A 14,050-nucleotide genomic window follows, 5' to 3' on the forward strand; every position below is an offset into this window, starting at 1 on the left:
AATTTGTAATAAAATAATATACATCTCACGCGAAATGTCAGACTTGCCAATATTCATCTGCTTACTTTGAAGGTCATTTCGAGCTCCTCCGCGTGATCCTGCGCGGCCTCCGCCAGGGAAAGCACCGCCACCCCGTGAGGTCGTCGGTAGATCGCGGTTCCGGTCTTGTTCTTGCCGGAATCGGAGTACAGCATCCGGCCGCAGCGCATCACGTGGGCGATCATGTAGAGATCTCGGCTCAGATCGGAGTTGCCGAGGTCCGTGAAGATGGTGCAGTTGCTGTGCATCTTCTCCACGTAGTTGGAGAAGCCCTCCTTGCTGATGCGCACCAGGAAGCGCTCGCTCAGGTACTGCTGCCGTTTGGCGTCGAACAGGGAGAAGTAGATCTCGGTGTCCTCGCCGACCGAGTGGCCGAAGTCTCTCATGCAGAAGTACAAGTGATGGGTAAGGACCTTCTTGTGTTCCTTGCGACGCAAAGTGCCCCGAGCGGATGCACCCTGAGAGTTCTCGGCGCTTTGCACGTGCTGTAATTGAAGAGGGGAGGAAAGGGGGCGAGATTAATTAGGTATTCGAATTATCTTATTTATGTGCAAGCAATATAATTAATTTAGTAAGCCCTAAACTCGGCTTCGACTTACGAAGTTGACGTTCTGACTCGAGAAGATAAACCGGAAACTTGGATATGCAATGGTTCAAGTATCAGAGAGAATCCGGAAGCTTAATTACTGTACCAATCCGCGTTTAGTGTTTCGACTTCTTAAATTGTTTAATTATTCTATTTAATATTAATAGCATAATCTTAATATTATTAATATTAATATTAATAATCTTAATAACAGATATATTATTAATAATTTTTACACCAAATATATTAATATTAATATTAATATTAAATATATTTTATCATTAATAATATTAATAATATTAATGATATTAATTAACATATAAAATATTATTTTTATTATTTCGATTATTTCGATAATTATTAGATCACATTATAATTTATCTCGAAGTTGCGTCATCGCGGATTTTTATTCGATTACAATACAAATCATAAGAGATTATATTTATATTTAATATTTAAATCAGATTCGCTGAAGTAACTGTATCGCTCCACACGTGGCGAAATTAACTGATGCTACCTGTGTGGTCAGCATTCTAATGAATTCGCGTACAATTCTCCTTATCCTTGTCGCGCATTCCGCGCGTGTTTGGTCCTTCCATTTTTCCATTGTGACTCACTATTCAATGTTTGAGAGATATATACTCGCGATCGGTTTGAAAAGAACATATTTGTCATTCATAATTACCACATGGTATAACTCTACAACGGACATCGTATCCGGTTCCACCATGTGAGCACCTTGACGTGGCACCAGGTCCAAACCAAGCTTTCTGAAACGAGAGAAGAAAAAGGGACTGTGACAGAAGGCAAGAACATATTGCTTTTCGTCATTAAAGGCTAATAAAAAATATTTCATATTGTTAATTAACATGTTCCTTTCTAAAAAAAAGGCATGTTAATTAGTATTTAATACTATAAACGCAATTAATATTTTTTATGTCTCTGGTTATAATACTTTAAACTCGACTAATATTTTGATAGTTATCAGCTGATTTCTGTCAAAAATTATTATAATCAAAGATAAGATATTATATATTTTAACATATTATTTTAAAATTTAATTAGCAAATTTTCGCTTTATTAATATCTTTTTTTGACAGAAATCAGCTGATTAATTTGCAAATTAAATTTTAAAATAATAATATGTTATAAAATTAAAATAATATATATTTTAAATAATATGTGTTATAATACTCTAAACTCGATTAATATTTTTGACAGTTATCAGCTGATTTCTGTCAAAAAATATTAATCGAGTTAAAACAAACTTTATATTATTTTGTTTTAAATATTTTTTTTAACGTTTTAACTTTTTAAAATCGAAGAATGGCGCACGCCATTCTTCGATTTTATATAAAAAGAATGATATTTTTATATTAAATTTGTTTAAACTTGATTAATATTTTTTGACAGAAATCAGCTGATTAAAGCGTTAATTTGTTAATTAAATTTTAAAATAATAGTATGTAATAAAAATTATAAAGTAATAATATGTTTTAAATAAAATGTTATAGTACTTTAAACTCGATTAATATTTTTTCACAGAAATCAGTTAATAACTGTCAAAAGATATTAATCGAGTTTAAACATACTATAACATTTTATTTAAAACATTATTTTATAATTTTTATTACTAATTATTCTTTTAAAATTTAATTAACAAATTAACATTTTAATCAGCTAATTTTAATCAGCTAATTTCTATCAAAAAATACTAATAAATCGTTAATTTGCTAATTAAATTTTAAAATAATAGGTTATAAAAATTTAAATGGAAATATGTTGTAAATAATATGTTATAATGCCTTATCTGAGATTAATATTTTTTGATAGAAAGCACCTCATAACTGTCAAAAATATTAATCGAGTTTAAGGAAAATTATAACATATTATTTAAAACATATTATTTTAATTTTTATAACACATTCTTATTTTAAAATTTAATTAGCAAACAAATTAACGCTTTAATCAACTGATTTCTGTCAAAAAATACTAATAAAATAAAATAATTAAATTTTAAAATAATATTATGTCATAAAAAGTAAAATAATGATATGTTATAAATAAAATGTTATAGTACTTTTTAAACTCGATTAATATTTTTTGACAGTTATATCAGCTGATTTCTGTATCATTCTTTTTAACATAAAATTGAAGAATAACGCGCGCTTGTGTTGTTCTAGTCCTTTTCTAAAACAAACATGTTAAATCGATTCTCGCAATTATTGTTGACAATCATCGCGAGGATCAGCAGTTTGACAGTTTATCCAAAATTAAACTAAATTAAATAATAATATATGTTTTAATATTTTAAATTGGATTAATATTTTTGACAGTTATGAGCTGCTTTTTTCAAAAAATATTAATCGCGGACAAATAAGTTTATATTAAAAGAATATATTATAACATACTCGTATAATATTATTTACATATCTACAACATATTATTATAATTAAAATTATAATATTTTGTAAGTAATAAACACAGAGGATTTTATCTTAAAATTTACCCTGAAAATCATGGTAATCGTGGGACAATATGATATGGAAAGAATTTTATGAGAATTTCTCTGATTAATATTTATCACAATAATAATATCTATTACAATAAAATATTAAATAGTTTGATTAATTTTACTATGCAGTTTAGTAAGAAATAATCCCAGCTCATTTGCTTTAATAATATAATTTTTTAAATATGACACATATAGGTAATATGAGATATTTAAATAATCGAGCTGGAGTTATTTTTTAATCTAAATACATATATTCTTGCCCAAATAAAAATATGCTATAAAAATTAAAATAATAATGTTATAAATAATATGTTATAATACTTTAAACTCGAATAATATTTTTTGACAGATATCAGCTGATAAATGTCAAAAAATTTTAATCGAGTTTAAAGTACTATAACATTTTATTTAAAGCATATTATTTTATACATATTTTATTACATATTATTTTATACAAATTTTATTACATATTCTTATTTTAAAAATTAATTAACAAATTAACGTTTTAATCAGCTGATTTCTGTCAAAAATATTAATTGCGGATAAAGTATTATAACATATTATATTACTTAAAATATATTATTATAATTATAATATGTTGTAAATAAAATCATGTTATAATATATAGTTATAATATATGTATAGTTTGTCCGCGATTAATATTTTTTGACGCAGAAATCAGCTGATAACTGTGAAAAAATATTAATCCTAGATAAAGCATTATAATTTATTATTTTCAACATATTACTATTTTAATTTTTATAATTTATTATTATTTTAAATTTTAATTAGCCAATTTACGCTTTATTAATATTTTTGACATACATCAGCTGATTAAAGCGTTAATTTGTTAAATAAATTTTAAAATAATATTATGTTATGAAAATTAAAATAATAATATGTTTTAAATAAAATGTTATAAGACTTTAAACTCGATTAATATTTTTTGACAGTTATCAGCTGATTTCTGTATAATTCTATTTAACATAAATAAATTTGAGGAATAGTGCACGCGTTGCGCGAGCTTGTGTTGTTCTAGGCCTTTTTTAAAAAAGGCATGTCAAGTCAATTCTCGCAAGTTTATATATATATATATATATATATATATATATATATATATATAATCTGTACTGTGAAATTTTAATTTTAAGCTAATGGATCGAGTGTTCCTTTTTTTTGCGAAAATTCTTCTTGTCGCTGAAAGAAGAGACGTCAAACAATTTCCAAATTTTTCGGAAAATAGATTTTTTTTCAACTTTATTTTCATCTCTGTGCACAGTGTATTTCAAAACAATCTGTAATATATACGCGAAAAGATATAGCAGCGTTAAATTAATCATTTATGAGATATTGACTAAATTGAGAATAAAATAGTCCATTGATTTTAAAATGGAATCGCGCATAATTCTGTATTCGCAAGCTGCCTAAAAGTTGCCTCTTTTTTGTGATGTTGATTAGCTGCCTCAATATGCATTGTAAATTATATTCATAGCATCGAGGCTGTCATTGCGAGGGTTAGCAGTTTGACAGTTTGTCCAAAATAAAATAAAATAAAATAATAATATGTTTTAATATTTTAAATTCGATTTATATTTTTGACAGTTATTAGCTGATTTCTGCGTCAAAAAATATTAATCGCGGATAAAGTATACATATATTATAACTATATATTATAACATATTATTTTATTTACAATATATTATTATAATTAAAATAATATATTTTAAGTAATATAATATATTATAATACTTTTTATTTTATTTTATTTTATTTTGGACAAACTGTCAAACACACTGCTAACTCTCGCGATGACAGCTGCTCGATGCTATGAATATAATGCACAACGCGAATCGAGACAGCCAATTAGTATCGCAGAAAAGTGACAACAATGTCAATAACATGCCTTTTTTTAGAAAGGGATTTCATAATTGTAATAATTATTTTTATGAAGCATGATTATATAGATTTTAATCTCGTTGCAAAATTTTGTAGCAAATTTAGGATCTTTCCCGAAGAACAATTTACTCTTGAATCACGTTGATTAAAAAATATAATTAAAATTTATGATTCGCGCGTAAATATAACGCTGCTCGAAATATTACGCTCTTATTTACAGACGCGTAAAAATAAATTACAACAGAGGGATATTTTTATACATACTCTGTGCCGTTAACCGACAATCTCTATATATTTAACGTCGTTAAAAATAAAATTATTCAACCTCAGCCTTACAACAAAGTGCCTTCTATAATCGCCGTAGAAAAATTTTCCACGCGTGTTATTTTCCTATTAAAAAAAGATACACATGCAAGGGTATATTTTCAGAACCGCATTTACATATATGTATATAAGAAACTACAACTGCTTAAAAAATATTAATAATGGTTCAATTTTCTAACATCTTTTCATCATAACAGATGTGCCAGAAAAATTTTTTTTTACGTCAACTGAAGCAACCTGAAATGTCAAGATCCATCATTCATTTCTAATTGTTTCCTCGAAGGAGAGAATAGGGAGAAAGATGAAGGGCATCGATGAGAATAAAACCGCTATGTGGCGGAAAATGAGTCTCGGGTGTCGGGGAAACGGGATGAGAGAAACAGGATTGTTACACGTATATAGCTGATTGAGGCGTACGTTGCATCACACTTTGGGAGAGATTTTTGCTTTTGAAATGGGGCCTCGTAGAGAAGCGGCTACTTAACTTCTCATGATCTCCGAGCTTGGGCCGCATGCCATAGGGCCCTACGTGTTCTCGAACGCATTGAAGGGCCCCTACAACAGGCTCGTCTCTCTCCCTGGCTCCTGCATTGGAGAGAACACCGTCGCCTCGCAGGAATGCAGGTACTCGAATCGTTTGTGTGCATACATGTATGTATGTATATGTGTACACGTATATATGTATATAGAATCTGCAGGAAGTCGCGAGTCGTTTATGCCGGTTTTACATATCGAAAGAGAAACGAGGATCTCTCGCATGCAGCAAATTTTTAAAAAATTAGTACGGAATTATAATTATAACATATATGACGTTTTCGAGACGAAAGATAGGATTAATTAAAAATTGCAGTTACATATAAAAATTAATGTTACAGGAATAAATTACGAGATGTGCTCGCATAATATTAATTCTGAAATATCATACATTTCCATCGTGCGATGAGAAACATAATAATTATTCCGATGTTTGCGCGAAGCAGATTTCATTATTATTAATCGCTAAAATCGAACCTGGTGCGGGAGGACGCAAAGAAAAAATACGGCGGTAAGAAAGTCCTTTCACATAAATCTGACCTGACAATCTTTTAAACTTCTTGGAGAACGTTTAACCAGCCGCAGTAACGTAACTATTAATCCTGAAGACATAAGGCTAACGAGAAGATTATTCCGCGTTAATTACGCTCGTGATCGACTTCGAATTAATTTCGCTCTCTGATTATCTGACAGGTTTTATTCACGTTTAATTAGAACAGCAATATATAATATACTACTTAATTTTCTACTCGTAAAAAAAGTTTTATACATTTTAGAGCAAAATTATCGATTTTTTTATAAGATTCGTATAGTGTACAATAAAAAAGTGCAAGATTAATATCTCGAAAATCACTTAAAATAGCTTTGAAATTTTCTACATCAAAGGATAAATAATATTAAGATTAATTTAATTAAAGTTATTACCATCAGTGAGATCGATAATAATTATTTAAAATCTACTTTAATTATAAATGAAAATACGGGGTATAAAATTCTCTTACGATTTTTCTCTCCTGTGGTATAAATCAATCCGCAATTAAAAAAAAACATTCCACCTCCTAAACGTTCGTGAATTTTCGGTCTCACGAATTAGGGGGCGTAAAAAGATTAATTGACAATGAAATTCGTTATCAGAGAGTGAAAAAGAGAAAGAGAGAGAACATGGAACTGCCTTTCACGAGAGCTCGATGTTCGGGCAAGATTAAATTAAGTGGTAGGTTCGAGAGAGGAGAGCGCGGCTTCGTGTGGCTTCGCTCGCTCATTTCATCTCTCTTTTTCATTTTTTCTTTTTTTTTTTTTTTTTGCGGTGCAGACTCTTTCGAACCTGAGAATTTCCCGCCCTCCGTACGGCTACGTCACTGATCTCTCGGTGATTTGGCGAGCACCGCGATCCCACACCCGAGGTTCGGTCCGCTAGGAACGTATCCGACACTCTCGCGACCACGTATGCAAATCAGCCCTTCCAGAATAACGATCCGGATTAATGAATCATACTCATTATTTCTCGAGTTCCTACTCACCCCGGAGAAGATTTTTATTCGTCTTACAACGTCATAATGTGTAAAATCGTATCTAAAAAAATTAATATACAGGATGTTCGAAAATTAAAGGGAATTTTTCATATAAAGATATACTCCTGCATCCCTACCTGATTTAATGAATTTCCTCAATCAAAAACCTCCTCTTTTGTAGAAGTGTAATTCCTCAGGGAGGGATATAGAAATAAATGTTTATATGAAAAACCCACATCTTAATTTTCAACAAAGAATCATCTCCTAAAATTTTTCGCACTTAGAAACCATCTGTATATAAAAATATAAATATACATAATAAAATATATACAAATAATATAGAGAAATGCAATACGCATATATGTATAAAATAATATAAAAAATATGTACATACATAATATATATAAAATAATATAGGGAAATTGCTTGCACAAGACAGTAATGTAACATTGAATAGAAGTGAATTATTTTTGATAGAATAGCTTATCGCGATGACTGAAATAATATTCAATCGAACGTTTCAATCAATCTTACATTAATTAATCGACGGGCTACAACTCTATAGGACGCCTTAATCGGGGCGCCTTAATTAAGGAGAACAACCTAAAGAGGGGAGGGCGCCGCGCGCGATCTTGACGATCCTGCGGGCCTCCGAAAGGTGCCCCTACAGGCTCCTCATGATGGAATGCAGGTGAGCAGGCAGACTTCGATGCGTGGAGACAGGTTCAGGCAATGTCCGCCACCGCCGCCTGGGACCTATGCCCCATTCCAAAGATATCGGATATATTCCAGAGTCGGGTGTCGGAGCCCGACGACGACGAGGACAAGGGACCAAGTCTCCCCGTCTCCATCGAGAGACCTTCTCTCTCCTTCTTCGTCATCGGGATGACGAATTCGTTCGGCCATTGGCCGCGGAACACCTCGGGGCCGACACGACGCACGTGGACTCTCTCTCTCTCGAAGACGAGGGACAACGGAGACAACTGCTTTCCCGTTGACGATGGAGGCTTCGACTGGAGGTTCGACGACTTCCTCGCCCACGCCAGCAAAGCGAAGACCGTTCGTCTCTCGCGAGCGAGAGGGCATCGAACTACCATCTACCGAGATTATCGATGTTAGCCAAGCGGCTGGCTTATCTCGTCAATGAGAGAGAACGGAGGAAGTCTCGCGGATTAAATCGCGCCTAACCACGTCATTTGTTCACGCAAATTCTTCGGGGGACAAGTAATATAGGTATACGGAGAGATAAACTACCTGCAACGCGAGATCTATTTTATACTCTTTTGGCATCTTTTTCCATTTAGACGGATCTAGAGTTGGATACGTTAATTTATCGTACAGTTAACAATTAAATATAATTGAGGGGGTTTACAGAAGGTAATGCGATTCATCAAAGGACCGATTATTATCGCAATTCCGTGAGAACTTTGATGTCTCCCGTTCAGAAAGGAGGATTCCGACGCAACCTCGGCTTTTCCTCTTCATTAGGCAGGAGATGTCAGTTTCAGGAGTTCGTCCTCTTCTGACATCGCTCAGGGAGGTTTCAGTTACCGTTCGGTAGCTCTAAACGCTATAATTACGTCGGTGCTCCTGGGAAGTCAGTCCTGCGGACTCCCGTTTCAACTCTCGGACGAGCAAAACCACTCTCTGTGTCTCCCTCTCTCTTTCCCTCTTCCTTTCCTCTTAATGTAGAGTATATAGTCGATGTACATGTATATGTAGTCGGTACTCTTATACTCGCACTGTTGGCGTGACTCACGTCGAAATATCGACGTACGTGTCATACCGCTGCATCAAGCTTCGCCTTCAGCGTGGAATGTACAACTATGCATTAGCATAGAGGACATCGTGCGCCTCGAGCCGATCTTCCCTCACGACCAAATCGTTGCCAAGCTATACAACGCGGATAATCGCATGCGGATTACGAACATTTCTGAGTCATCTCAAAATATTCCAACTGCTCGATTCAAGATTGTTTTTTTTTTTTTTTTTTTTACAAGAAACTCGGACAGGTAGATGATGATTAATAATTCGCAATGCTATATTAACTCTGAATAACTATGTAATTATGTTTTGCGTGTAATGTATGAAGTGTTACGAATTAATGCAATTTTAATTAGGAATTTTTGTTGGCATTTTATACATGACAGTTGGATGGAAGTTTAAAGGATTGCGCTTGTTCTCAGATTCCGTCATCAAGTCATCGGGTCCGCGATTGCGTCACCCTCGTATGCCCTTTAGACAGGTGATTTTCACACGCGATCGCGGTCCCTCCAGCCAAGTTATTCGCGTTACCGTGTAAAACGGCTTTAATGGGAGTGTTTCCTGATCCCGGAACGAGTAACGAGACTCGTATACGTACAGTAAAGGGTTCGTGGGAAGACGAACGTCGAGGCTGGCTTCGCTCGAGGGTACATACTCGCGCAACCGACACACACACACACACAAATGCATACAAATACACTCCCCCATTTACACATATACACACGGACACATGTACATCCATAAATATATTGCGTTGCATTCGGAGAGCTGCAGTCCCGTGCACTGTGCATAGCAGAAGGCAGCAGTAATAGATGTCAGGGCCAAATCTTTGAGTCCCCCCACAGTGTCAATTAGACGAAATGACGGGCGATTAAGCACGATTAACCGCGAGTCTCGCAGCTTTTTTTCGTCAAACGCGGCTGGATCTTATTTTCGTACAACGACAGGTTCTTTCGTATTTCTCGTAGACTTGAAACGATTTTCTTCTCAATTAGAATCATTATTATTTAGTTTGATAGAGATTCATCAAAGAAAGGACACAATTCTATTATTACACGTATATATCAGAGAAATAGATTGCTTTCGGCTCAGGACTTGGGGCTTTGTGCTTCGCGTCCGGTGGATCTCAAAGGGTTAAAGGGTTCATTAAGGACGGCGTCGAGACGCTACGTGATTCGCCTACGAGAAGCCGGGAAAACCGGGATCCAACAACATCGCCGTGTCTTCTACAGTCGAACGACCATATAGACAGACTCCTGGAAAGAACAGGGAAGAGAGGGCTGGTCCCCCTTTCCCCCCTTGTTGCACCGCGATTTCCGCTCCCAGGTGCACACTTATTAACGCTGCGGAGATCGCCGCCATTCATTAATTTCCTTCGCTCGACTCGGTAGCCGGTGGAAGAAGAGAGGACTCTCCGTGGAGAACCCTCTCCCTTCCTCCCCCTCTTTTCCTCCCCCATGTAGCTCAAGGGGCCCACTGGTCCGTACAGCACTGGGGCCCGTGCTATGTCGAGGTTAAGGAAAGGAAAAGGAAAGGGTAGACCTTAAGGCGATTTCACACGGCTCGCTTCGAGACGATCAAAGAGCGAACGAGTAATCCAAGATTTATCATAGTTGTGGGATTGCGAAATTTGCAAGTCTCTCAATATTTAATATGATTATGATTGCGCCAATCTTTATATATCATAGCACAAGTACAGTAGACCCCTCTCCTCTCTATAATGGAAATGGCGATATTCGTGGAATTGTACATAATTCAAAAATATTAATACATGTATCATTTTATATTATTATATAATTTAGAAAAGAAGCAGAAAATGTTTCATATACTTTACTTGCCTCTATGCAAGACATCCTTATCGCGCGTTTTACGGGAGTTTATTATATTTTTGGTAAAAGAAGAGCGAGAGAAATCAATTGAGATATATTCTGATAAAAAGAGAGCATTTTTTTTATACAGCATGACTCATAGTTGCACATATTCCTATTAGTAATCGCTTTGTATGTTAATTGATACTTGGTGGATTGATCAGAGTTTATAATATCCGGAGATTTAAATGCCCGCGCATGCATTGTCCCAGGTAAATTACTGCAATTACGCTTCTCAAATAATACGAAATAATGAGTGGCATAAAGTTCCGCCCATCAATTTTCATAATTATATCTCTGAGATATTTTTAATTAAATCAAATATAATTTATATTTAACTATTCAAGAACAGGATTTTTCGAAAATCAAGTATGAGGACTCATTAAAATATTTAGAGTAGTTTAATCAGGAAGACAGATAACAGCTTTATCTTGAATGAGTGTTATTAAAAAAAAAAAAAAAAAAAAACACTGGCCTCCACAATGATTCATTCCTCTCGTAGTTTGAGCGATTCATATCCGGTACAGCTTTCGACGAGATGGTCAAAAACGAACCGTGTAAGATCGCCTTTACAGGAAAGAACGATGGAACCCTGGCTTACGCGGACAGGAGTTCCCGCACAACCGCGTTACTCCAGAAGGCAGCCTCGGAGAGAGATAAAGAGAGAAAGAGCTAGAGACAGAGAGTCGACCAGGGAGAGAGAAGGCGTCGACAAAGACGGTCGGAAACAAAGACGAAGGGAAGAAACCCCGAGATATCTGCTGCGAGGCACATCGAGGCTCATTAGAAATAATAATAATTGTTGCCGCGCCGTCATCGTCAGTTCGACGTTCGCCATCGTTAACGGGCAAGTAGCTCTAACCGCGATGGACAACCGACAATTAGGTAAATGGAATATGATAACGACGTCGTCATTCGCCCTCGTCGCGTATCAGCCTCTCCGTCATCTCGATAAGGCCTGTCGTTAAAGCTGGATGGAACCGTTCGAGGCTGAAACTCGAAACTAACGACGATTGGCGTTAATTACAATCAGCTGGATTAGCGATTGTTAAATAGTTATGTAATCTAGCGGTCTAGGAAATGTACTGCGAAAAGAAAGACTTCAGAAAATTCGTCGATCTAATAAGGTTCAAACGCTGGGGAAATTTGATTCGACTGATTTGGGAATTAATTATGTAATTATGTTAAAATCTTAATTTTGTCAAAGGGGATTTAACGCACGGAACTTCCAAACTATTACGGAGAACATGTTGAACTGTCTTTGAATTTAAGATCCCACAAAGCTGCTTAGTCTGTCGAAAGATGTAAGTCGGTAAGATGATGTCGTAAGACTTAGTTGACATTATATTTCCGCTACGTTTCGACCCTCTTGACCCCGATACCTTGAAACTCGTGGAGAACATGGTCAGAAATATTCAACCGCTAAATGGATGGATTCGCAGCATCTTACAAGTTAGAGAATGACACCTTAAAGTCTTGGGAATTCCAAATATTCCAGGCATTCATTCGGATTACCTGGAATGAATCCTAAGAAAGAAGCTTCAGAGTTTGCAGGGACCAGGGACGAAAGAAAAAAGAAATCTTTGAGCGCGAGGATTTCATTTCAATTTCGTACAATAATTGATTAATTATCAATGTTGCAGAAAAGGTGCGTAAAAGATCATTTAGTTTTTAAACAATATAATAAAAAATAATACATTATACCTTATATAAAATGAATTAGATGAGGAACATTTCACGCGAATCGAGGAGATCTCTCGAGCAAAGATTAATCAGATGACAATAACATTAGTAGAGACGAGGGAGTAACAGTAGCGCAATCTTAATTACATCCAACGACGATTATATCGTTAATGGTAGCGCTGTGCGATAACAACGATAATAACAAACACAAGGAGAAAGAGAACCGGGAAAGACACAGAAGGAAACGTACAAACGTAGCCTTTAAAGAGCTGGAAGCGACCCCCCTTGAGCACGTATATGGAAGAAGGGAACAGGTTCCCGGCATGGTTACTGCGTATTCACCGAGCTGAAAACCTTGGGCCCCCATCAGAGCAAGAGAGATAGAGAAAGAAAGAATGAACTGAACAACGAGATGGAAAGAGAGAGCGAAAGAACAAGAGAGAGAAAGAGAGAAACAGCCAAGGGAGGAGAGGCAGGGTATTTGCTCATCTCGCTCCAGTCGAGATGCTGCGGTCGCTTCTCGCGGACATACGATACAGGTCGAGAAAGCAAAGGTGAGTTCACACGATGCGTATATACATATATATATATATATATATATATATATATATATATATATCGCGCCCGGGCCCCGGGGAGTCGCGGACCCAAGACTGGGGCCCTTGGTCCTTGAACTCGTCTCGCGACCGCTCGGTCGCGAAAACGGTATCTTTTTATTGGCACGCCGGGCTCCGCGTGACTTGACTTTCTGCCAAGAATTTCCGACGATTGGACATTGGTCTCCCCTCCCGAAAATTCTAAGTAAAAAGATATTCCATCAAGCTAGATCTCGCCCAAAATTGGGAAAATGATTATATTGTAAAAGATAAAAAAAAGAAACTTGGATGACAATGATAACGTGAATCTGTCTCAAGTATTATTTGATTGAGTCATACACAGAGAGAATTTTCTTTTAGAATTTACCCTGAAAATTATGGTAATCGTGGGACAATATGGTATGGAAAGAATTTTATGAGAATTTCTTTGATTAATATATTTATCAAAATAAAAATAATATCTATCACAATAAATTTGATTAATTTTACTACGCAGTTTAGTAAAATTAATCAAACATGTTTTATTTTTTATTGTGATAAATATTAATCAGAGAAATTCTCGTAAAATTCTTTCCATACCATATTGTCCCACGATTACCATGATTTTCAGGGTAAATTCTAAGAGAAAATTCTCTCCCTGTAATGTTACACGTGGAGGATAATGATATATATATTTGTGATTTTTAAATTTTACTTATGCAAGTACACTCGATTATATTTTTCGAACAGAAGAA

At 35.1% G+C, this 14,050-nt stretch overlaps 1 protein-coding gene across 4 annotated transcripts in view; it reads right to left on the reverse strand.

Annotated features, from left to right (window-relative positions):
• Spg (dedicator of cytokinesis spg) overlaps nucleotides 1-14,050 on the reverse strand; it is a 55,609-nt gene that overhangs the window by 10,048 nt on the left and 31,511 nt on the right. For all 4 annotated transcript variants that reach the window (XR_014426940.1, XM_083055142.1, XM_083055141.1 and 1 more), the window contains exons 5-6: nucleotides 1,311-1,395; nucleotides 66-524 (exon numbers count right to left, since the gene is read on the reverse strand). Coding sequence is in view for 3 of the 4 variants with exons in the window: in XM_083055142.1 (XP_082911268.1) it covers nucleotides 66-524; nucleotides 1,311-1,395 (544 nt within the window). In the remaining variant the exon portion in view is untranslated. The remainder of the gene's footprint in view (nucleotides 1-65; nucleotides 525-1,310; nucleotides 1,396-14,050) is intronic.

The sequence above is a fragment of the Prenolepis imparis genome, unplaced genomic scaffold, assembly GCF_030444845.1.
Source record: "Prenolepis imparis isolate NDT839.2.m4 unplaced genomic scaffold, iyPreImpa1.0 SCAF_15, whole genome shotgun sequence".
Taxonomy (NCBI): Eukaryota; Metazoa; Arthropoda; class Insecta; order Hymenoptera; family Formicidae; genus Prenolepis; species Prenolepis imparis.